This window comes from Mobula birostris, chromosome 8 (genome assembly GCF_030028105.1).
Source record: "Mobula birostris isolate sMobBir1 chromosome 8, sMobBir1.hap1, whole genome shotgun sequence".
NCBI lineage: Eukaryota > Metazoa > Chordata > Chondrichthyes > Myliobatiformes > Myliobatidae > Mobula > Mobula birostris.
Genome location: NC_092377.1, coordinates 15259033 through 15283932, shown reverse-complemented (window position 1 = coordinate 15283932; position 24900 = coordinate 15259033). Strand labels below are relative to the sequence as shown.

The 24900-nt window shown below is 44.0% G+C and overlaps 1 protein-coding gene across 5 annotated transcripts in view; it reads left to right on the top strand.

The window, feature by feature from the left end:
• Positions 1-24900, top strand: part of smyd3 (SET and MYND domain containing 3) — a 998228-nt gene that overhangs the window by 168713 nt on the left and 804615 nt on the right. For 4 of the 5 annotated variants that reach the window (XM_072264810.1, XM_072264809.1, XM_072264811.1 and 1 more), the window contains one exon: positions 22469-22532. In XM_072264810.1, the coding sequence (XP_072120911.1) occupies positions 22469-22532 (64 nt within the window). Of the gene's footprint in view, positions 1-21911; positions 21960-22468; positions 22533-24900 lie in introns of those variants that run through there. The other variant, XM_072264813.1, reaches the window with a different exon arrangement.

Sequence of the window (24900 nt, the reverse complement as noted above, 5' to 3'; positions counted from 1 at the left end):
ATTTATAGAGCACTCCTGTCCACTGTAGTGCAGGTTCCATACCACACAGTGATGCAGCATGTTAAGATGCTCCCTCTGTGATCTGTAGAAGGTTGTGAGTATTTATACCTGACTTTTATTTTAAAATGTGTTCTGCTTAACTAAGCTCTTGCTCTTGTATACTGCCGTCCTGGTAATGAAAATCTATGATGTTACTCTAGAAACAAAGGACCACTTCCTTTATATCATGTGGACCAGCTCTCAACTGAGGATGCGGTTTACCATTCAATGTTCCAGCACAGTCTTTGGCCATGTGAACAACAGAGTGTTCGAAGACCAGCTTCTCAAACTTGGCGAGAATCTAATTGTCTTCTAAGCCACAGTGATCCCATTGTTCCATACAATACTGAGATGCAGACTGCAGGCACCTCAAAGCTACCACTGATATCCTCTGCAAGTTACTCAAAATGCATAAACAGGATAAGTACCATTGGCGTAGTTGTTCAGATCCATGTACCCAGCACTGAAGTACCAATTTTTTTTTTAGATTATGAAGACACGCAGTCCTCTTTTATTGTCATTTAGTAATGCATGCATTAAGAAATGATACAATATTTCTTCCGGTGTGATATCACAAAACACAGAACAGACCAAGACTGGAAAAACTGACAAAACCACATAATTATAACATATAGTTACAACAGTGCAACAATACCATAATTTGATGAAGAAGTCCATGAGCACAGTAAAAGTTCAAAGTCTCTCGAATGTCCCACATCTCACGCAGACGGGAGAAGGAAGAAAAACTCTCCCTGCCATGCCGACCACAGTCCGACTCTGAGTCATTTGAAAACTTCGAGTTCTGATCTGCTGTCCGACACCGAGTACTGAGCGCCATCTCTGTCCGAACGATTCGACCTCAACCTCGGTCGCCAACAGCAGGCAAAGCCGGGGATTTTGAGGCCTACCCTCCAAAAGATTCCCGACCACGCAGTAACGACAGCAGCGAACGAGCGTTTCAGAAATTTCTCCAGATGTTCCTCTGTGCTTTCACGTCCATTCTCCATCAAATCAGAATTGTCCACGACCCCTATTTAACAGATACGATATCATTTTTCACCGGAGGGCTGCGCAGGTGCGCTGCTCTCTCTCCTCCCGCCGTTTACACACCTCCGACTCTTTATAGAGTCTGAGGGGCAGGTCCCTTTGCTCTATGCCCAACACCAGATCTCAAACCAAGTGGTCTACTGTCTGTCCAAGCAAGAAAATACCAGGTACACTGAGGAAGCAGTTGAAGGAAATTTTCAAAATGTCTTTGAAAGGGATTATGAGAGAACAGGAATTTAAGGTGAGAATTTAAGGGGCAAGTTTAAAGGAGATGGTTTATTAAAGAGCAGGTTTATTTTACACTGAGAGTGATAGGTACCTATAATAGGCTGCAGGAGTAGTGGTAGAAGCAGATACAATAGTGGAATAGGCATTGGCTGAGACAGAGTGGGCATGAAGAGGATGTTTCCAATAGCGGGAAATTAGAGGACTTTCTTACATTCCTGTGCCATTCAGGTGAATAGCTTCGCTTGAAATCGTTTATTCTTGAAAGTCGTTTTTGATGTGAAAGATAATACTGACTTGGATTTATTTGGCGTCTTTTAGGATTTTCCAAAGCACTTTACTGCTGTTGAATGATATTTCTTCTGAAGTGTTGCAATACAGGAACTGCATTGAGGGCTGATGCCTACAGGTAATTGGAATGTGTAGACCTGGCTGTCATTATCTTTGAAGATGATTACGTTTTTAGTGCTGGGGAAAGTAAGCTAAGGCAACCCCAAAGTGGCGAGCTGCTTCTCTGATGGATGACCTCAGGTGAAGTGGGTAAAAGCTTACTGGTCACTTACATGGAACATAATGGAGGCAGTTTAGTTACTGTACAGACATAATTGTCACTTTCATCAGTAATAATTGTTGCAGAATTTGCTGCTGATGTCACTTCAGTGAGGAGCATTTTATTCAGTTTTCTGAATGTGTCTCAAGTTCTCGAGGTGGAAGGGTAATGGGAACTTTCCTTTCGTTTGTGGCGTGCACACCCCCAGATCCCTTCATTGACCTACCATCACTTTGTATAACTTTTTGCCCAATGGTTCTTTGGAATGGGTGCAGAAGAGGCTTCCCACAACGCCGCCTGGATTAGATGGAGACCATAAGACATTGGAGCAGAATTAAGCCATTGGCTCATTGAGTCAGCTCCACCTTTCCAGCATGGCTGTTTTTTTTGTATCTCTTGCAACCCATTCTCCTGCCTTCTGCCCATAACCTTTGACACCCTTACTAGTCAAGAACCTATCAATCTTTGTTTCAAATGTACATGATGACTTGGCCTCCACAGCTGTCTGTGGCAATGAATTCCACAGACTCAGCACCCTCTGGCTCAAGGACTGCCCTTGTTTTCGGAGGCTGTGCCCTCTGGTCCTGGTGACTAGATGGAATAGAAGCATGGTGACTCTTTGCAAGTCGCCCTCTGCCTATCGACTCATTACTTTCAGTACGGAGTATATATAGCTAGAGAGCCAAAGACTTTTGCACAGGACCCTGGTAATTTTATGTATTGCACTGTACTAATGCTGCAAAAGAAACAAAATTCATGACGTGTGAGTGATCAAAAATCTGATTCTGATATGGGTCTCTATAGTGGATGGAGAGTGGAAAGGGGGCAGGGAGGGGAAAGTCATGGTTGTGGGGGGGGGGGGGCGAAGGGGAGGGAGCAGGAAGCTCCAGAGACAAATTCTGTAATGATCAATAAATTGTTTGGAATCAAATGAATGTACCAGTTGTCTCAGGGCTGGGTGTGTCTGTACCCCTGCCCCTGGCACTCCTCTACCACCTGTCTCACACCCCACCCCTGTCACTCCACCCTCCCCATTCCCAGCATCCTTCGTTCCTGCCAGATTTAGAAATTCGATCTCTGCTCCACGTTGACAAATACAGTGGTGAGCAAATGTCTCAGGCACCCTGTCTGTATATATATGTGCTTAAGACTTTTACACGGTACTGTAAGATTTACCAATTAGTGGTCTTGTATTATGAGGAGAGGTTGGACTAACATGGGTTGCTTTCTCTGGAGCACTGCAAGCTGGGGGGTGGTGACCAACAGATGTTTATAAAATTAAGAGAAGCATAGATAGGGTAGAAAGAATCTTTCTTCTAGGGTAGAAAAGCCAATACTGGAACCAACTAACCTGGAACAGCCCAGCATCCATCGATGCCCTCATCACCCGTCCACGTCGCTGGCCATTGAGTGTGGAGAGGAAGCCTAGACTCTGGCCTGCCCTCTAACTTGTCCACATCCCTGTCCCTAAGCCCTCAGATCACCTCTAACTCCCCCACATCTCTGTCCCCAACTATAACCTGCCCCTAAGTCCCTTCCTTGTCCCCAAAACCATCCCTACAAATTAAAAAACACAACTAAGTCTCAGAAACGACCTCGACGGAGACCATAGCTTGCTACCATCTTGTCTGGACGATGTTGCTCGCTGCTAGGTCAAAAAGATCATCCCAGGGACTCTACTCGGGGAGAAATTACTTCACCTATTTTTTTAAATTCAGCATGGAGTATGTAGCATCTTGGCTTTTGAATTTCTTTATAAAGCTAGTTTTGGAAAACATGAGACTGTGAGTTGATTGTACTTGGGCCACTCCATATAATGTGGCATCGCTGAAGGCTGACAAATAGTCAGTTCCTCGCTATTGATCAGTCCTGTGCTCCCTTACCTATGGCCTGTCTGATTAACAGGCCATGACCAGAGTAATGTTGCCACAGGCACCTTGCGTAAGTGGCACATTGAGTGTACCATTTCACCATCCAGTTTGAATTTGCCATTGACTCTCTTTTTCCCACAAAGCAAGCAGTTTTTCACCATCAGGGGTGCCATTTATAATCTGCGTCTTCTCTTCACTGGGAAATTTTTCATAAAGTATTTGGTTTTGTGGAAAATGAAAATGTGATGTGGGTGATAATTTATTGGCATGGATAGAAAGTTGATGGGCTAGCAGAAAGCAGAGAGTTGGATTAACTATTTATCTCATCGGTGAGAATAAGCGCTGCGTTAAAGTGGATGCCGTCAAGCCTCGTGTTCCTCCCATGTGCCTGGAGGTTTAAAACAACACACACAACATGCTGGAAGAACTCAGCAGGCCACACAGCAGCTATGGAAAAGAGTAAATAGTCGACGTTTTGGGCCGAGACCCTTCATCGGGGCTGGAAAGAAAGGGGAGATGTCAGATGAAGAAGGTGGGGGGAGGGGACGAAGACGTATAAGGTAGTAGGTGACAGGTGAAACCAGGAGAGAGGGAGGGGGTGAAGTAGAGAGCTGGGAAGTTGGTGAAAGAAATAAATGGCTGGGGAAGGGGGAGTCTGATAGAAGATAGAAGATCATGGAAGGAAGGGAAGGAGGAGGAGGACCAGAGGGAGGTGATGAGCAGGTAAGGAGATGAGGTGAGAGAGGAAAACAGGAATGAGCAATGGTGGAGGGGTGAGGCATTACTAGTAGTTTGAGAAATTGATGTTCATGCCATCAGGTTGGAGGCTATCCAGACGGAATATAAGATGTTGCTCCTCCAACCTGAGTGTGGCCTCATTGCGGCAGTTGAGGAGGCCGTGGACTGACATATGGGAACGTGAAGTAGAATTGAAATGGGTGGCTACAAGAGGTCGCACTTTTTCTGGTTAGCGCACTTGTTCCACTTGCAGGGTTAAGTACCTGGAGGGAGATCAGTGGGGAGGGATGAGTGGACAAAGGAGTTGCAAAAGATTTTTGTCTCTTTCTGCTCATCTTTTCCTTCCCCCCCCCCAGTTCCACTTTCTACAGAGATTGCTCCCTACGTGACTCCCTTGTCCATTCATCCCTCCCCACTGATCTCCCTCCTGGTGTTTATCCTTGCAGATCAAGTACAACACCTGTCCCTACACCTCCTCCCTAACTACCATTCAGGGCCCTAAACAGTCTTTCCAGGTGAGGCGACACTTCACCTGTGAGTCTGTTAGGGACATCCAGTGTGGCCTCGCATTTATCAGTGAGACCTAATGTAGATTGGGAGACCACTTTGCCAAGCACCTACAGTCCATCTGCCAGAAAAAGTGGGATCTCCCAGTAGCCACCCATTTCAATTCTACTTCCCATTCCCAATACAACATGTCAGTCCATGGCCTCCTCTACTGCAGTGATGAGGCCACACGCAGGTTGGAGGAGCAACACCTTGTATTCCATCTGGGTAGTTTCTAATCTGAAAGCACGAACATCAATTTCTCTAACTTCTGGTAATTGCTCCTCCCCTCCATTTCCCATTCGTGGTTCCTTCTTTCACCTGATCTCCTTACCTGCCCATCACCACCCTCTGGTGCTCCTCCTTCCCTTTCTTCAGGGTCTTTTATTGTCTCCTATCAGATTCTCCCTCCTCCAGCCCTTTATCTCTTTCACCAATCAACTTCCCAGCTCTTTACTTCACTCCCTTGCTTTCTGGTTTTACCTGTGACCTACTATCTTATAATTCTTCCTCTCCTCTCCCCACCTACTTACTCTAACCTTCTTTTTCTTTCAAGTCCTGCTGAAAGGTCTTGGCCCAAAACGCCGGCTATTTACTCTTTTCTGTAGATGCGGCCTGACCTGCTGAGTTCCTCCAGCATTTTGTGAGAGTCGCTTGGATTTCCAGCATCTGCAGGTTTTCTCGTGTTTGTGCCTGGAGATTTGTTTTTCTTGAATATCTGTTGGTTCAATGTCCAGTTCCTCTTTCACCTGAATGTACACCTTCCTCAACAGGCTTGAGCAAACCTCCCATGTTTGGGCAAAAGTAATTGGCCACCTGATTGGCTTGTGTAGCTCTTGCCTTCCCCAGAAACAGTCCCAGTGATCCATAAATTTAAAGGTCCTCATTGTACAGTATCTCTTTAGCCTTAGCTTCCTCTGACCCACGCTTCTGTTCCAAAGTGCGTTAGCATGAAGTACTGGAAGTAGTCCAAAGATTTCATCCTTTTGTAACCTTCTACCTATCATCTATCTGCCTCTGTCTCCACCACTCCTTTTCCCCCTCCCATTCCTCACTCCATTTATGCATCATCCCTCATCCCTCCTTCTGTTCACCCATCACCTACTGGCTTGCTCCTCTCTCCCCCCGCCCCCCCCAGCACTTCATACTTTCCTTTTTTTTCTCTCAGCCCTGATGCAGGGTCTTGGCTGAAAATGTCAACAGTTCCTCGTCCCCACAGATGCTGTTCGACCCACCGAGTTCCTACAGTTCACACACAAAATGCTGGAGGAACTCGGCAGGCCAGGCAGCATCTATGGAAACGAGTACAGTTGACGTTTTAGGCCGAGACCCTTCAGCAGGACACTACAACAGTTTGTTTTTTTCAAAAATCTCACGCCAAAACTGACTTGGAGCTGTAGAGTCATCGATCTTACAACACTGAAGAAAGTGCTTCAGCCTACCATGTCCATTTCCTTCTGTCTTGCCTAACGCTTCATGTGCCGACGTGGCGTGCCCACAACTTCCTCCTTCACGTGGGACGAAAGCAGAGCACCTGGAGTAAGCCCACGTGGTCACGGGGAGATTGTACAAACTCCTTACAGACGACGGCAGGAATTGTGCTAACCGCTATGCGATCGTCTCACTCTCTATCAGCAGGTTTCAGCTCCAGTCTCAATGTGAACATGATAATTGAATCTGACACTTCAGAGAAATGTTGGGGCACTGTTGGAGATGCTGCTTCCAACAGATAAGGCTGAACTGAGCCACAGTTTCTCACTCAGATGTGGTAAGATATCCTGGAATTAGTTATTGGCTGTAATGTGCTTAGTGAGGTTCAGAGCACGTGGAAGGTGTCATATAAACCTCTCTGTCAGTTTCTGTGTCTGCGGCTTGCTTGTCGTGCCATAGTGTAGGAACTTGTTCCTCACACAGCTGCTGTATGTTGTAGGGAGGAGACTGAAGAAAAAACTGTGCTGAACACAAACAGGTTGTTTACCCACAGGAGGGTGTAACACCAAAGACTGAATTTGACTTCAATCTATTCTGCTTGCGATTTCCAGTTAATTTTTAAAATATTTTAATATTTTTATTGATGAAAAGCCTTCTCAAGGACTGATAGTTAATGTTTCTGTTACCATCTTTTTTTTTGTTCTTCTTTATCTGTGTTGTCTGAAAACACGAAGTGCATGAGAATTGGCAGGATTCAGCTCCTCTGTTCCAGCTCCATCAGCACAGGGTCACCACAGGGCTGTGTCCTTCGCCCCCTGCTCTACTCACTTCATATGCATGTTTAAAATTGCGAGGCTAAGTACAGCTCCAATGCCACATTCAAATTTGATGACACTACTGGTGTGGGTGGAATTAAAAATGATGATGAGATTGGAAAATCTGGCTGAGTGGTGTCATAACAACAACCTCTCATTCAGGATCAATAAGACCAAGGAACGGATTGCAGACTTAAGGAGTGGGGAAACCAGAGGTCCATGCACCAGTACTCATTGAGGGATCAGAAGTGGGGAGGGTTAGCAGCTTTTAAATTCCTGGGAGTTACTATTTCAGAGGACCTGTCCTGGGCCCAGCACATAGGTACAATTGTGAAGAAGGCACGGTAGTGTCTCTACTTCCTCAGGAGTCTGGAGAGATTCAGCATGACATCTAAAACTTTGACAAACTTCCATAGATGTGTAGTGGATAGTGTATTGACTGGTTGTATTATGGCCTGGTGTGAAAACACCAAAATCTTACAAAAAGGAATGGATTTGACCAGGCACATCATGGATAAAACCCTCCGAACTATTGAGCACACCTACATACTTATTGTCGCCAAACAATTGGTACTAGAACGTACAATCATCACAGTGATATTTGATTCTGCGCTTCACACTCCCTGGATTACAAATATTAAATATTAAAAATATTAAAACTAGTTAAAATTAGTAAACATTAAAAATTTAAATTATAAATCATAAATAGAAAAATGAGAAGTAAGGTAGTGCAAAAAAACAGAGAGGCAGGTCCGGATATTTGAAGGGTACGGCCCAGATCCGGATCAGGATCCGTTCAGCAGTCTTATCACAGTTGGAAAGAAGCTGTTCCCAAATCTGGCCATACGAGTCTTTAAGCTCCTGAAGCTTCTTCCAGAGGGAAGAGGGACAAAAAGTGTGTTGGCTGGGTGGGTCGTGTCCTTGATTATCCTGGCAGCAGTGCTCCGACAGCGTGCGGTGTAAAGTGAGTCCACGGACGGAAGATTGGTTTGTGTGATGTGCTGCGCCGTGTTCACGATCTTCTGCAGCTTCTTTCGGTCTTGGACAGGACAATTTCCATGCTTTCTACGGTGCATCTATAAAAACTAGTGAGAGTTTTAGGGGAAAGGCCAAATTTCTTTAGTTTTCTCAGGAAGTAAAGGTGCTGGTGGGCCTTCTTGGCAGTGAACTCTGATTGGTTGGACCAAGTCAGGTCATTTGTGATATTGACCCCGAGGAACTTAAAACTTTTGACGTGTTCCACTTGCGCACCACCGATGTAAATGGGGTAGTGTGGTCCGCTACTCCTTCTGAAGTCAACAACCAATTCCTTCATCTTGCTGACATTGAGGGATAGGTTATTGTCTTCGCACCATGCCAGCAGGTTCTTAATTTCCTCCCTGTACTCAAACTCATCATTACCCGAGATACGGCCTACAATTGTTGTGTCATCAGCAAACTTATATATTCAGTTTGATGGAAACTTGGCGACACAATCATGGGTGTACAGTGAGTACAGCAGGGACTGAGTACACAGTCTTGTGGGGCACCGGTGCTCAGAGTGATTGTAGAGGAGAGCTTGTCCACTATTTTTACAGCCTGGGACCTGTCTGTGAGGAAGTTGAAGATCCAATGAAATGTTGTCGAAGGAAAACAGCATCTATCATCAGAGATTACCACCACCCAGGCCATGCTCTCCTCTCGCTGTTGCCGTCAGGTAGAAGGTGCAAGAGCCTCAGGTCTCTCACTACCAGGTTCAAAAACAGTTACTACTCCTCACCCATAAGGCTCTTGAATAAAAGGGGATGATATACTCATTTGCCCCATCGTTGAAATGTTCCCACAACCAATCATCTCCTTGAAGGACTCTTTATGTCATTATCTCATGTGTTCTCATTATTTATTGTTATTTATTTATATTTGCATTTGCACAGTTTGTTGTCTTCTGCACTCTGGTTGATCTTCCATTGATTCTGTTATATAGTAGTTCCTATTCTATGGATTTGCTGAGTATGCCCACAGGAAAATCAATCCCAGGGTTGTATATGGTGCCATATTTGTACTTTGATAATAAATTTACTTTGAACTTTGTACATGTTGAGAGAATCCTCAGAGCCTTCCTTCCAACACTTAAACCTAAGCTCACAATCAATTGTGTCTGCAAATAGACATTGAAACATGCAGACCTGTGAGTTACTGTTCAGCCATGTCTTGGGCTTGAGCACGTGCAGCTGTGGGTTGGTGGTGTTCATGGGTATTCATGTATGGTTGAATGATAATTAAACTTTTACTTAATCTTGAGAAGGTGGTGTTGCTTCAGTGTTTGTACTGGGAATGTGATGAACTTCACCCATTCAAAGTCTCTGTTAGACTGCCTGTGATCTGCACTGGGCTGACAAGTCCGAGGCCACTTCTCTTTGGACTTAGTCTTGCTATAGGTTTATTATTGTCACAGTATCAAGATACAGTGAAAAGCCTATCTTGCATACTGGTCACACAGATCACATCATTACACTGTGCACTGATGTAGAACAAGGTAAGAGATAACAATGCAGATTACAGTGTAAAATCTACGGAAAAAAGTACATGTGCAGGTAAACGATAAAATATAAAATCATAACAAGGTAGATTGTGAGGCAACACACACAAAATGCTGGAGGAAATCAGCAGGCCAGGCAACATCTATGGAAAAGAGTAAGCCGACATTTTGGGCCGAGACCATTTGGTGTGTGTTGCTTGGATTTCCTGAGGAAGTAGAGGTGTTGATGAGTTTTCTTGGCTATGACATCAACCTAGGTGGACCAAGAAGAGGTCTTGATGATGTTCACACCGAGGAACTTGAAGCTCTCAACCGCAACAGGTTGAGTCTGGACTGGAAGATAGGACACTCCTCCATCTACTAACTACTTTGCAGAAGAACAACAGCTTGGATGGATATGAAATTGTGGCTGATGCTTGGAGAGCCATCTTTCCCACTAGCTCTTGCTCTGAGAAGAGAAGCTTGATAGTTGGAACATAGCATGGATCTTAAATAGCTGACTGAGTATTCTTTAACCACAGTCAAGTTGTAAAGTCAGTGTGGGGGTTAAAACTACCATAGCCCACTTTGCACTACTCAACAGTCTCTCACTTGTGACTTGGGCAATTAACCTCCTTAGTACTAAGACCATAAGACGTAGCAGAATTAGGCTATTCAGCCCATCGAGCCGGCTAGCTATTCCATCATGGCTGATCCCAGATTCCACTCAACCCCATACACCTACCTGCCTTGTCACCATATCCTTTGACGCTCTGATTGATCAGGAAACTATCAACTTCTGCCTTAAATATACACACAAACTTAGCCTCCACCGCAGTCTTTGGCAGAGCATTCCACTGATTTACTACTCTCCGGCTAAAAAAAATCCTCCTTACCTCTGTTCTAAAAGGTCACTCCTCAATGTTGAGGCTGTGCCCTCTAGTTCTGGATACCCCTGCCACAGGAAACATCCTCTCTACCTCCACCCTATCTGGTCCTTTCAACATTTGGTAGGTTTCAATGAGATCACCACACATCCCCACTGCAGGCTTGCCTTCAGATTTTTCTTCAGTGACTAAATCTTGGGGGCTGGGGAGAAAATTAATGAGGACTGTTTCATCCATTTTTTTTTTCTTCGGTAGCTTTGATATATCTAAGAGGTGATTGCCTGACCATCCATCCAAAGATCGGAGTTCTCCATCACCCCGTATGTTAGCTAAACCAATTTCAAATGCCAATATATTCATTGCATAATTGCACAGCTACTCAATAACTCTTCGCAACGTGCAGCACAAGCCCATTATTACCGGTCAGGGATTTAGGAAATCGATGCAGTTGGGACGTGGAGATTTATGCGGGGCAGCATTTGCTAGTTTTCAGAAGTAAAGGCTTTTCCATATTTTGTGCCCTCGGGTCAGTAATTACACCTCAAGTGGAATTGTTCTAACATTTGTACTTTGCTGCTTTGTGCCTCCTTGATGAAATAGAACAAACATGTGTTTGTAGTTCTTTCAACACACTGCCAAATACACTCAGGAGATAACTAACAAGGTGGCCACTGAGCGTAAGTTTGTGTTTTTTTTTTCTTTGCTGCTGGAGCTCATCTACTTCAAGGTTTGGTGTGTTGTGCGTTCAGAGATGCTCCTCTGCAAACTACTGTTATTTTGTGTTTCTGTTGTCTTCCCGTCAGCTTGAACCAGTCTGGCCATTCTCTTCTGACCACTCTCATTAACAAGGCATTTTCATCCACAGAACTGCTGCTCGCTGGATTTTTTTTTGGATTTTGCACCGTTTTCTGAAAATTCTAGAGACTGTAGTGCATGAAAACCTCATGAGTTCAGCAGTTTCTGAGATACTCAAACCACCCCATCTGGCACCAAAAATCATGGTCAAAGTCACAGATGATATTTCTTCCCCAGTCTAATGTTTGGTCTGAACAACAACTGAACCTCTTGACCATGTCTGCGTGCTTTTATGCATTGAGCTGCTGCCACATGAATGGCTGATTAGATATTTGTATTAATAAGCAGATGTACCCAATAATCTGGTCACTGAGTGTACATGTGTATGAGGGGTGATTGATAAGTTCGTGGCCTAAGGTAGAAGGAGTCAATTTTAGAAAACGTAGCACATTTATTTTTCAACATAGTCCCCTCCTACATTTACACACTTAGTCCAGTGGTCGTGGAGCATACGGATCCCTTCTTTGTAGAAGTCGGCGTCTGCTTAAGGTAGAAGGAGATGAGTTATTAACTTCAAACTTTCTGCATAATCACTCAAAGAGTTGAACTGCACGTGTATGTAACGAGAGCTGTGTAACTCATGTCCTTCTACCATAGGCCACAAACTTATCAATCACTCCTGCTGTGGACCACTTTCTGGAGGTCCAAGATCCGTATGCTCCACGACTGCTGGACTAAGTGTGTAAATGTAGGAGGGGACTATATTGAAAAATAAATGTGTTAGGTTTTCTAATTGACTTCTTCTACCTTTAGGCCACGAACTTTTCAATCACACCTCATATGGTGTTTTGTGGAGTACCTTTTGCTGTTTGTGCAGGAGAACCACATTCGTAGAATTACTGCTGAACAATGTTCCAGCGATGGTAGGAGGTTTACCAGTTGATCTGTATTGAAGAGAGTGTTAACTGATTAACATTCAGCCAGTGTGGGCACGTGACCAAGTGGTCAAGGCATTGGACTAGCAACCTGAAGGTCGTGAGTTTGAGCCCCAGCCAAGGCAACATGTTGTGTCCTTGAGCAAGGCACTTAACCACACAGTGCTCTGTGACGACACTGGTGCCAAGCTGTATGGGTCCTAATGCCCTTCGCTTGGACAACATTGGTGTCGTGGAGAGGGGAGACTTGCAGCATGGGCAACTGCTGGTCTTCCATACAACCTCGCCCAGGCCTGCGCCCTGGAGGGTGAAGACTTTCCAGGTGCAGATCCATGGTCTCACAAGACTAACGGATGCCTTTATTCAGCCAGTGTACCAATGGTTGTCGCCTGATGATTTCTGTTTGGTACTCTGGGATTTGATCTGAACAAAAGTACTTGGCTTTTCAATTCATTCATATGACGATTGTCATAAGACAATAAAACAGAAGGGTAGAATTAGGCCATGTGGCCCATTGAGTCTGCTCATTAGTAAGTGCGGCCTGACCAATGTCTGATTTATTATCCCTCTCAACCCCATTCTTCTGCATACTCCCCGTAAACTTTGACACCCTGACAAATCAAGAACCTATCAACCGCTATCTTAAATATTCCTAGTGACTTGTTCACCATGGCCATTTGTGACATTGAATTTCACAGATTCACCACCCTGTGGCTGAAGCAATTCCTCCTCATCTCTGTTCTAAAGATGGCCAATCTCAAGTCTGTCTACTGTATACATACCTTGATTTAAAAAAAAAACACTTTTGAACTTTAAAGGAAAGTCCTTCTACTATGAGACTGTGCACTATAGGAAATATCCTCTCCATGTCCTCCCTATCTCAGCCTTTCAATATTCGAAAGTTTTCATTGAGATCCTCCCCCCAACACCCCCCTTTTTTTTCCCCTAACTTCCAGCGAGTACAGGCCCAGAGCCAACAAACACTCCTCATTCATTAACCCTTTCATTCCTGGCATCGTTTTCATGAACCTCCTTAGGACGATCTCCAATGCCAGTACATCCTTTTATAGATAAGTGGCCCAAAACTGCACACAATACTCCAAGTGCGGTCTGACTGATGTCTTATAAAACATCATCTTGGAGTAGGTCGTGAGCCCATGACTCTAAGGAGAGTTTCCCACCATCACTGGGTGTACCCAATCTGGTTGTTGCGTACTTTAATTTATTATTGGATTTATTGAATATGCCTCGAATCTCAGGTTTGCAAGTGGTAAAATATATTTACTTTGATAATAAATACACTTTGAACTTTCCTCCTGTCCATACAGATTGATAATCGTGAACAGAAATAGAGTGCCAAAAGATGATCAGGTGATAATCTTTTAACATATGAGAAATAATTTGCCTAGTAGAGCAATCACTGTGACCAATCATGCTTTTTATTTCATAGTTTTGGGATATTTCCAGAGGCAATGATGCACATATGCACCTCTTTCCCCTTGACCTTCTTAGTGGCAGTGTTGTGTGTTTGGCAAGTGTTGTTGGAGTAACTGGGTGGGTAACTGCCATTTAGCTTTGTAGAGGGGTGGCATTCAAACAGGTTGCTTCATCCTAGATGTTGTTAAATTTCCGGATTATTGTAGCTGAACTCATCCAGACAAGTTTAATATACCTCGCAGTGCTGAGTTGTTCCCTGTTAATGAAGGAAAAACATTGGGTTATGTTGGGTTATATTAAATGATGGTGGTGCAATTGGTGCTGATCAAGCTTCTGAAAGTAAAGGATAAGTTGTTTAACTTTCCTGTTGCACATGAACATTGCCTGATACTTGAATGGGAGGAAATGGTCCAGGTGCAGGAGTAATTGTTCAGCGTAGCCTAGATGGGCCGAAGGGCCTGTTTGTGTGCTGTAGTGCTCTATGACTCTATAAATGTTAGTGCTACTTCTCAGCTGAAGTCAACTCCCTGCAACTTTATTTTTGATGACTTCAGGTGCCTGACATCAGGTTACACGTTGGAGGCGAGGGATTGAGTTGGTAGACAGATTTTATCTATTTCTGGAATTACTAGGCCAAGTCGACTCCTGTGTATATTTTCTTGACAAGTCGCTATTGACAGATGAGGCTGCTCCAGAGGTAACTGAACCAAAGCAGAGCTGTAATTTAAGGAGTCAAAAGAATTGTTGGCTAAGAGTTGTTAAATCATAGAATTATCACAGCTTAGAAAGACACAGAGTTTGTGGCAGCCCTCAGTGGAACAACCCATTCAGATCTCCCCCTGCTCTTCCCCATACCTCTATAGTTAATCTGTCCTCCAGTACGTATCCAATTCCATTCTGTAGGCGCTGATTAATTTGCTTTCTACTAATCTACAGACAGTGAGTTCCAGACTTTCACTACTGTGTTGAAAAACAAAATCCTCAAACGCTATTCATCTTTTGCTCTAGAGTTTGAGATCTTTAATCTTTGAGATGGCAACTAAACCAGCTTTCCTCTGTTCCTATGGTCTCACTTTCAAGGCCTCTACAACTCATGTCCTCAGTACTATCTATCTATCTATCTTTATTTATTTATTTGTTTGTTTTTTTTGTACTTGCACATTGGTTGTTAGTCTTTACGTGTAATTTTTCATTGATTTGCTTGTATTTCTTTGTTTTACTGTGAATGATTGCAAGAAAATGAATCTCAGGGTAGTATATGGTGATATGTACATACCTTATGGGTGGTGGGGTGCAGATACGTCTCTACCAAAGGAGGTGTAAGGCGTTCCTTTCCTCCACTAGTCTGCAAGTCTCCCTTGGGCAAGGTGTAGCACCTGCTCAGCACCTCTCTTCCCCCCCCCCCCCCCCCCGAATCAGGGTCACGTGAAGCCTTGTAGCAGGTGGTGGATAGTTGTGTGAGCAGCTGGTACATATCATAAGTCCTGGTTATGTGACCACTAACGCCAGGCAGACAATCTCTGAACAGTATTGATAATGGCTGGGGTCACCTGTCTTGTAAAGACACTGTCCAGAAGAAGGCAAAGGCAAGCCGCTTCTGTAGAAAAATTTGCCAAGAACAATCATGGTCATGGGAAGACCATGATTGTGTACGTCATACGTCATGGCACATAATGAACAAACAATACAGTACATACTTCGATAATAAATTTCCTTTCAACTATGAACTTTTCAATCTTTGAACCATGCCGAAACCTGATGCAAACTGCAGATTCTGCTCAATATCCTCTTAACCTTCCTCGCTTCTAGGAGAGCAATTTAAACTTCTGCAGCTTAATCTCATAGTTTAATCCTTCATCCTTGTAAATCTCTCAACATATTTTTAATCTATTTGCATCCTTTCTAACAGATGCTCATTGGACTAAGCTTACATGGAGTATAGGCAGTTTATTTTATAAGGAAGGATGCTGATATCTTCTGATGCAGGTTCCCTAGAACATAGAATATTACGGCACAGTACAGACCCTTCAGTCTCCGATGTTGTACCGACCTTTTAACTTACTCTAACATCAATCTAATTCTTCTTCATACGTAGCTCTCCATTTTTCCATCTTCCAAGTGCCTATCTAAGAGCTTTTAAGACTTCTCTAATATATCTGCCTCCGTCACCACCCCTGGCAGGGCATTCCAGACCAGAACAGCGTTTCGATCTGAAATATTTACAATTTCCTTTCTTCCATTACTGCCGCATGCCCTCCCTGCACCCCCACCTCTTCACTGCTGCTTGGCTCACTGAACTCCTCCAGCAGATTGTTGCCACAGATTCCAGTGTCTGCAGTCCCCTGTGTCTCCCTTGTATCTGCTGAAGTTCAGAACAAGATGTAATTGAAACAGAGGATCCTGAGGGGCTTTGACAGGATGGATGTTGAGAGAATGCTTCCTCGTGGGGGAATGTAGAACTAGAATTCACTTTTTGTTTCTAATAAAACACTCATCCATTTCAAGCAGAAATGTTTAATCCTTTTTTTCCTTAGTGGGTTGAGAGTCTTTGAACTGTATTTCCCAAAAAGAGGTGGAAGCAGAGTCTTTGAATATTTTTAGGTCAGAGGTATTTAGAGACATAGAAAACCTACAGCACAATACAGGCCCTTCGACCCACAAAGTTGTGCCGAACATGTTCCTACCTTAGAAATTACTAGGCTTACCCATAGCCCTCTATTTTTCTAAACTCCATGTACCTATCCAAAAGTCTCTTAAAAGACCCTATCGTATCTGCCTCCACCACCAATTCATGAGAAGCAAATGCGTGAAAGGTTCATGTTTGTATCTGGAATGCGAAACTGAGGTTACAATCACATCAGGCAGGATCTTATTTAATGCTGGAACAGGTTCGAGGGGCTGAGTGGCCTGCACCTGCTTCTAGTTATGCAGTATTTCATTTTAAGAATCAAGAATGTTTATTGTTATTCATCAGTGTGTAAAGGATAACAAAATTATTGTTACTCCACATCCAGAGCAGTGTTTATATAAAAAAAAGCACAGTTAGCATAAAGAACAAAAAAAACCCCAATAAATATAAATGCATAGGATTAACTTATCTACATAAAGTGACACTAGATACAGGAGTAACTGTACTCTGACAGAAAGTGATTAAGTGGTGGGGGTGGGTTAGTGGGTGGAGGTGTTGATCAGCCTGACGGCTTCGGGGCAGTAACTGTTTTTGAGTCCGGTGGTCCTGGCGTGGATGCTGCATAGCCTTCTCCCTGACGGGAGTGGAGCAAACAGTCCACGAGCAGGATGGTTGCGATCCTGGCATGCCTTTATACCTTTCTGTATACATGTCCTTGATGGCCCGCAGACTGGTGCTGGTGATGCATTGGGAAGTTTTGACTACCTGTTGTAGAGCCCTCCTGTCTGCCGCAGTGCCGTTTCTGTGCCCCGCAGCGATGCAGCATGTTAGGATGCTCTGCATTGCGCACCTGTAGAAAGTCATGAGTATTTATAAAACGTTTTCTAACAAACGAAGCCCTCCTAATAACAAAAGCCCATGATGATACCTTAGAAATTAAGGACAGCTTCGGTTATCATGTGGACCACCTCCCAACCGAGGATGCAGTTACCTTCAATGCACCAAAATGGTCTTTGGCCATCCGAAGAAAAGAATGCTTGAAGATGAAGACTTCCCACCTGGCTAATTATCTTCTGAGCAGCAGTGATCCCGTTAGGATGCTCTCAATTGCATATCTGTAGAGAGCTGTGAGTATTGTACTAGAACTAGTGACGTGCAACTAAACCATCCTGATAGTAAGTTTTTGCAAGAATTACACAGTTAATTTTTTTAAACAGCAAAGTTAGGTTTCTAAAGTACAGCAATTTTGCAGGTGTGAAAAGCCAGAACAATATAACATCTGTTCTATCAACCATTTCAGTGTACAGGTTCATCAGTGAAAGGTCACAGGTTGATATTCTCCTTGATCCCTTAATGGATTTAGTATAACCCATAAGAAGGCCAGTTCTTCTTGAATGTTACAGCTATTGCAGCTATTTTTCCAATCAGCAGAAATCCGTCGTCATTACCACATGACGTTTGTGGTTTGAGCGTAGATCAGATGTTGATAAGAAAGCGATCAGAAGTAAACCTGGACTCAGCAGGGGCGTAAGGAATATTGAATGAAACCCGTCTGAAAGTAGTGGTTGGGCAACCTCAGCCTCGAGTACAGTTTTGATCATTTGTTTTAGCGGGTGTTTTTGAAGCTCCTCATGTGCTGCTGTTGTGTGATCGGGAAAGCCCGATGTCTGAGATCCAGAGTCAAGGACTAGAGGCCTGGAGGAGGCCTGTCCTGGGTTTGGTACCCTGTCTGAGTGTGTGTGTGTGGGTTGGTGGGTGAGAGAGTGGGAAAGGGGCTTGTCTTGCTGTTGTCTTGTTCTGTTGTTGTGGTTAACACAAAATAATCTGCAGATGCTGTAAAAGATCAAAGCAACATTTTCAGTACGCTGGATGAACTCAGCAGGCCGGGCAGCATCAGTCAGAAATGGTGAGTTGACGTTTCGGGCTGAAACCCTTCGTCAGGACTGAAGAATGAAAGATGGGGAAGGATTTGAAGAATGCTTGTAGCTTCAGTTGAAAGACCAGTAATTTGAAAGGCAAAGGGGTGGGGGAGGGGAAGCATTGACGTCGTAGCCCTGAAAACAATGGGTAGTAGAAGAGGGAGGCGGAACCATGAGGGAGCTGGGAGAGGGGTTAGAGTGAAATAGGGATAGAGGGAGGGAGGGGGAGGGAATTACCAGAAGTTGTGAGTCTGTTGGGGTCATCTACTGCATCCGGTGCTCCCGGTGCGGCCTCCTCTACATCGGCGAAACCCGACGCAGATTGGGGGACCGCTTTGTTGAGCACCTCCACTCTGTCCGCCACAACAGACTGGATCTCCCGGTAGCCACCCACTTCAACTCTGCTTCCCATTCTCATTCAGATATGTCCATATATGGCCTCCTCTACTGCCATGATGAGGCTAAACTCAGGTTGGAGGAGCAACACCTCATATACTGTCTAGGTAGTCTCCAGCCCCTTGGTATGAACATAGAATTCTCCAACTTCCAGTAATTCCCTCCCCCTCCCTTCCTCTATCCCTATTTCACTCTACCCCCCTCTCCCAGCTCCCTCATGGTTCCGCCTCCTTCTTCTACTACCCATTGTTTTCAGGGCTATGATGTCAATGCTTCCCCTCCCCCACCCCTTTGTCTTTCAAATTACTGGTCTTTCAACTGAAGCTACAAGCATTCTTCAAATCCTTCCCCATCTTTCATTCTTCAGTCCTGACGAAAGGTTCCGGCCTGAAACGTCGACTCATCGTTTCTGACTGATGCTGCCCGACCGGCTGAGTTCATCCAGCGTACTGAAAGTATTGCTCTGTTGTTGTGGTTGCTGCTTGTATTGTTCCGCTGAATACTGTGGACGTGCTACGTTGGTGCCAGAACGTGTGGCGACTTTGCGGGCTGCCCCCAGCGCATTGTTGGGTGTAATACAAACCCAAGAGAGTCCTTTCCTTAGATGCAGCCTGGCCTGCTGAGTTCCTCCAACATGTGTGTATTACATCTTTGGTGTGTTGGTTTTTACTGGGAATGATGCATTTTACTGTATATTTTGATGTACATGTGATAATTTGAATCTGATATCACTCACTCACCATCCTATTAGAAAGCAGCAAAACATAATTCAGGCTGCTGTTTATCAATTACAGCCTAGCCTTCAATGCTATCATCCCCTCAATAGTGTTTTACATAGGCCTTTGTACCTCATCGGGAGACCACTGTCAGTACATATCCATGATAACATATCTTCATTAACAATTGACACAGAGGCACTTCAGGAAAGCTTGCTTAGCCCACTGCTCTACTCTCTCAACACTCATTTCGATGCAGCTAAGCACAGTTGAAATGCCATGTATGCATTTGCAGATGACACCAGTGTTGTTGAATTTTAGATGGTGACAAGGAGGCGTGTGCAGGAGTGAGATAAATTGGCTAGCAGAGTGGTGTCGCATTGCACTCAACACCATCAAGACCAAAGAGCTGGTTGTGGACTTCAGGAAGGAGAAGTCAGGAGAAGATACGCCAGTCTTCATTGTGGGGACAGTGGTAGAAAGAGAGAGCAGCTCCATGTTCCTGGGTGTCAACAGTGGTGTTGCACAGAGATCTGTTCAGGTCCCCTGCTCTTTAGTGATTTTTATAAAGGTCTTGGACGAACAAGTAAAGAGGTGTGTTAGTAAGTGTGCAGATGACGTGAAAATTGGAGGTGTTGTGGATAGTGTAGAAGGTCTCTAACAGAATATAGACAGAATGAGAGTTCAAAGGAGAAGTGGCAGATAGAGTCCAGTCCGGAAAAATGTGAAGTAATACCTATGGGAAGGTCAAACTTGAGGTGGAGTATGAGGTTATTGGCAGGATTCTTAGCAGTGTGGAGGATCAGAGGGATCCTGGTGTCCAAGTCCATAGATCCCTCAAAGCTGCCATGCAAGATGTTGGGGTGATTTAGAAGGTGTAGATGTGTTGGCATTTGTTAGTTGGGGGACTGAGTTCAAGGGCTATGAAGTAATGTTACAGTTTTATAACACTCCAGTTAAACCACACTTGTGTTCAGTTCAGGTTGCCTCATTATAGGAAGGTGTAGAGAGAATGCAGAAGATATTAACCAGAATGCTGCCAGATTCAAAATTATTTTCAATGAGGAAAGATGAAGCACGCTCGGGCTTTTCTCCTTGGGGAGACGGAGGTTGAGAGGTGACCTGATAGAGGTGTATAAGATTAGGAGAGGCATTGAGAGGGTGGGCAGCCACCATCTTATTCCCAGGGTGGCAATAACTAATACCAGAGGACGTCCTTTTAAGGTGAGTGGTGGAAGCTGTAGCGGAGATGTCAGAGGAAGGTTTTTTTTAATATGGAGAGTAGTCGGTGCCTGGAGCGCTCTGTTGAGTGTGGTGGTATAGGCTGGTGCAATAGAGACATTTAAAAGAAAATTAGATAGGCAAATGGATGAAAGAGAAATGGAGGGTGTGGGCTAAGTTGGAGAGAAGAATTAGATTGATTGTGAAGTAGATTTGTATAGGTCCTCAATATCTGAAACATGTCCTTTTCTCTGTACTACAATGAGAGGAGGTACAGGAGCCAGGAGACTACACGCGCTGATTCAGAAGCATCGTCTTCCCCTATGCCATCAGTTCTTGAACAGTCCATGAACACCACCACATTATTGAGCAACACACACAAAATGCTGGAGGAACTCAGCAGGTCAGGCAGCATCTATGGAAGGAAATAAACAGCCAATGTTTCAGGCCGAGTACCTTCTTCAGGGCATCATCAGGAAAGAAGTTCTGATGAAGGGTCTTGACCCAAAAATGGTGACTGTTTATTCCCCCCCATAGATGCTGCCTGACCTGCTGAGTTCCTCCAGCGTTTTGTGTAGGTGTTACTCTGGATTTCCTGCATCTGCAGAATATCTTGTGACTGACTCATTATTCCTTTCCTCTGCACTGTTTACTTAGTTTGTAATTTATAGTAATTTTATCTCACAGCTGCTATACAACTAACAATTTCACATCATGAAGGGCCTTGGCCCTTAACGTCGACTACACTCTTTTATTTTCTATAGATGCTGCCTGACCTGCTGAGTTCCTCCCGCATTTTGCGTGTAACGCTTTGGATTTCCAGCATCTGCAGGTTTTCTCATGTTTGAGATTTCACATCCTACAAGACAGCGATGATAAATGTGATTATGATGCAGATTAAGAGCCTGGTTCTCAATGGGACTATGTGTTGGTGATTGGGGGAGGGGTCAAAAGAAATTGAAAGTCTTTAGGTTTAAAGAGTCTTTATTTGTCGCATGTCCATTGAAACGCAAGGTGAACTGCCTCGCTTGCTTTGTGGATGTGCTGGGGCAGCCTGCAAGTGTCGCTACACTTCTGGCGTCAAAATAACATGCACGCAACTTACTAATGCTTAACCATACATCTTTCGAATGTGGGAGGAGACTGGAAATGAATTGGTTTGGTCAAGGTTGGACTCCGTTTTAAATTTTATACTCCAGCAGAGCTCTGATGCAGGAATCCATGACCTTTTAGAAGTGTTTCACAACATTAATCTGTTTTATTTGGTGAGTACTAAATGGCCACTGAGTGTACATTTGTGGTCTTCTGCTGCTGCAGCCTGTCCACTTCAGGGTTCGACATTTAGATGCTCCTCTGCACACATCTATAGTGACGCGTGGTTATTGAGTTGCTGTCACTTTCCTGTCAGCTTGAATCATTCTGCCCATTCACCTCGAACCTCTCTCATTAACGGGTCGTTTTCTGAACTGGTGCTCACTGGACGTTTTTTGTCCTCCATACCATTCTCTGTAAACTTCCAAGACTGTTGTGTGTGAAAATCCCAGGAAATTAGCAGTTTCTAAGATACTCAAACCACCCTGTTCCACGGTCAAATTCATTTGGACCACGATTCTTCGGCGTCCTGATGATGGTCTGAACAACTGAACCTCTGGACCATGTCGGCATGCTTTTATGCAATGAGTTGCTGCCATTTAATTGGCTGATTAGATATTTGCATTAGTGAGCAGGTGTACCTAATACAGTGGTCACTGAGTGTATATTTCTCTCTTCACAGGAAAGAATCTCTGCTGCGATGTTCACAGTGTAAGTTGGCAAGATATTGCGACGCCACCTGCCAGGTAAGCACTTCCACAGAACTATAAAATTGAGTTGTGCACACAACTTATTTGTAGAGTAAGGGAACAAATATTGGCACCAGCGTCTCAGGCAGGTGACTGGGCTGGACCTGCAAAACTCAGTCTAACTAACATCAAAAAGTAGATTTAAAGAAGTCTGCAACAAACCAATCTTGTGATCAAAAGCACTTCAAGGTCTCCTGCTAGAAGCTGAATCAATTGTGTCTTTAAAATGCATTGACTGGAGGATTGATTTAAATAGTATGTTTGTAAAACCTGCTCCAGTGTCATTGACCTGAAGTGTTAGACACCAGAGACTGTAGATGCTGGAAACTTGGAGCAACACACACAAGGCCGGATGGATGCTGCCTGAACCGCTGAGTTTTGTGTGTTGACCCGAAGTGCTTACCGAGAATCAGAACCAGGTTTGATACCACTAACTTACAGTATGTTTTGCAGCAGCAGTAAAATGCAATGCATCAGTGGCCATCACTGAATTGTGGCTGAAGGATGGTTGTAGTTAGGAGCTGAATGTCCAAGGTTACACGTTATATCGGAGAGATAGGAAGGTAGGCAGAGGGGGTGGTGTGGCTCTACTGGTAAAGAATGGCATCAAATCAGTAGAAAGATGTGACATAGGATTGGAAGATGTTGAATCCTTGTGGGTTGAGTTAAGAAGCTGCAAGGGAAAAAGGATGTTGATGGCAGTTATATGTTGGCCTCCCAACAGTAGCTGGGAGGAGGACCACAGGTTACAGCAAGAAGTAGAAAAAGCGAGTCAAAAGGGCAATGTTATGGTAATTGTGGAAGATTTTAACATGCAGGTAGATTGGGAAAATCAGGTTGGTAATGGATCTCAAGAGTGAGTTTGTTGAATGCCTACGAGATGGCTTTTTAGAGCAGTTTGTTGTTGAGCCTACTAGGGGATCAGCTATACTGGATTGGGTGTTATGTAATGAACCGGAGGCATTAGGGAGTTTAAGGTAAAAGAACCCTTAGGAACCAGTGATCACAATATGATTGTGTTCAACTTGAAATTTGATAGGGAGAAAGTAAAGTCTGATGTAGCAGTATTTCAGTGGAGTAAGGGTAATTACAGTGGTATGAGAGAGGAGTTGGCTAAAGTAAGTTGGAAGGAGCTGCTGGCAGGGATGTCAGCAGAGCAGCAATGGTGTGCGTTTCTGGGAAAAATGAAGAGGGTGCAGGACATGTGTATTCCAAAAATGAAGAAATACTCAAATGGTAAAATAGTACAACCACAGCTGACGAGGAAAGTCAAAGCTATTGTAAAAGCAAAAGAAAGGGCATACAACAAAGCAAAAATTAGTGGGAAGATAGAGGATTGGGAAGTTTTAAAAAGCCTACAGAAAGCAACTAAAAAAAATATTAGAAAGGAAAGGATGAAATATGAAAGCAAGCTAGTAAATAACATCAAAGTGGATAGTAAAAGTTTTTTCAAGTATGTTAAAAATAAAAGAGAAATGAGAGTGGATATAGGACTGCTAGAAAATGAGGCAGGAAAAATAATGGGGACAAGGAGATGGCTGCTGAACTAAATGATTATTTTGTGTCAGTCTTCACTGTGGAAGATACTAGCAGTATGCCTGATGTAGTGTGTGAAGGAAGAGAAGTGGGTGCAGTTACTGTTACAAGAGAGAATGTGCTCAAAAAGCTGAAAGACCTAAAGGTACATAAGTCACCTGGACCAGAGGAACTGCACCCTAGGGTTCTGAAAGAGGTAGCGTTAGAGATTGTGGTGGCACTAGAAATGATCTTTCAAAATTCATTGGACTTTGGCATGGTGCCAGAGGACTAGAAAATTGCAAACATTTTCAAATGTTTTTATTGTGAAGCAACATCAGGTTAACCACAACCGACAGTGTCCTAAAGTACAATGCCTCTTTTTTTCTTTTCTTTCTTATAACAACATAATGAAAATCAAATGAATGTATGTATAGTAAACAAGCAAAAAGCAAAGGAAACCCTACCACCCGTCTCCTTTCCCCTTCCCAGCCCTCCCCTCCCCTCACCCCTCCCGTATGTGCTGTTTAGGTCCTACCGCCTCCCCCCCCCCCACACACACTTAGTTCAGCTGTCGGTCTCTTCTAAATACAACAGTAATGGTTGCCAGATTTTTTCCTTGAGTCCGTTCTTGAAAACGTATCTTATCCTCTCTAGATGCAGAGTATCCGTTAATGCAGCCAGCCATTGTCTGAGTGATGGAGTTTCCTCCTTTTTCCAGAACATCAGTATGAGTTTCTTTCCATTAAGTATGCCATAGGTCAGGAGTTGTTGCTGGGTAGCCTGGAATTTATTTGACCCGGCAGAAGTTCCAAAAATTATTAAAATAGGGTCTGGTATTATCTGAACC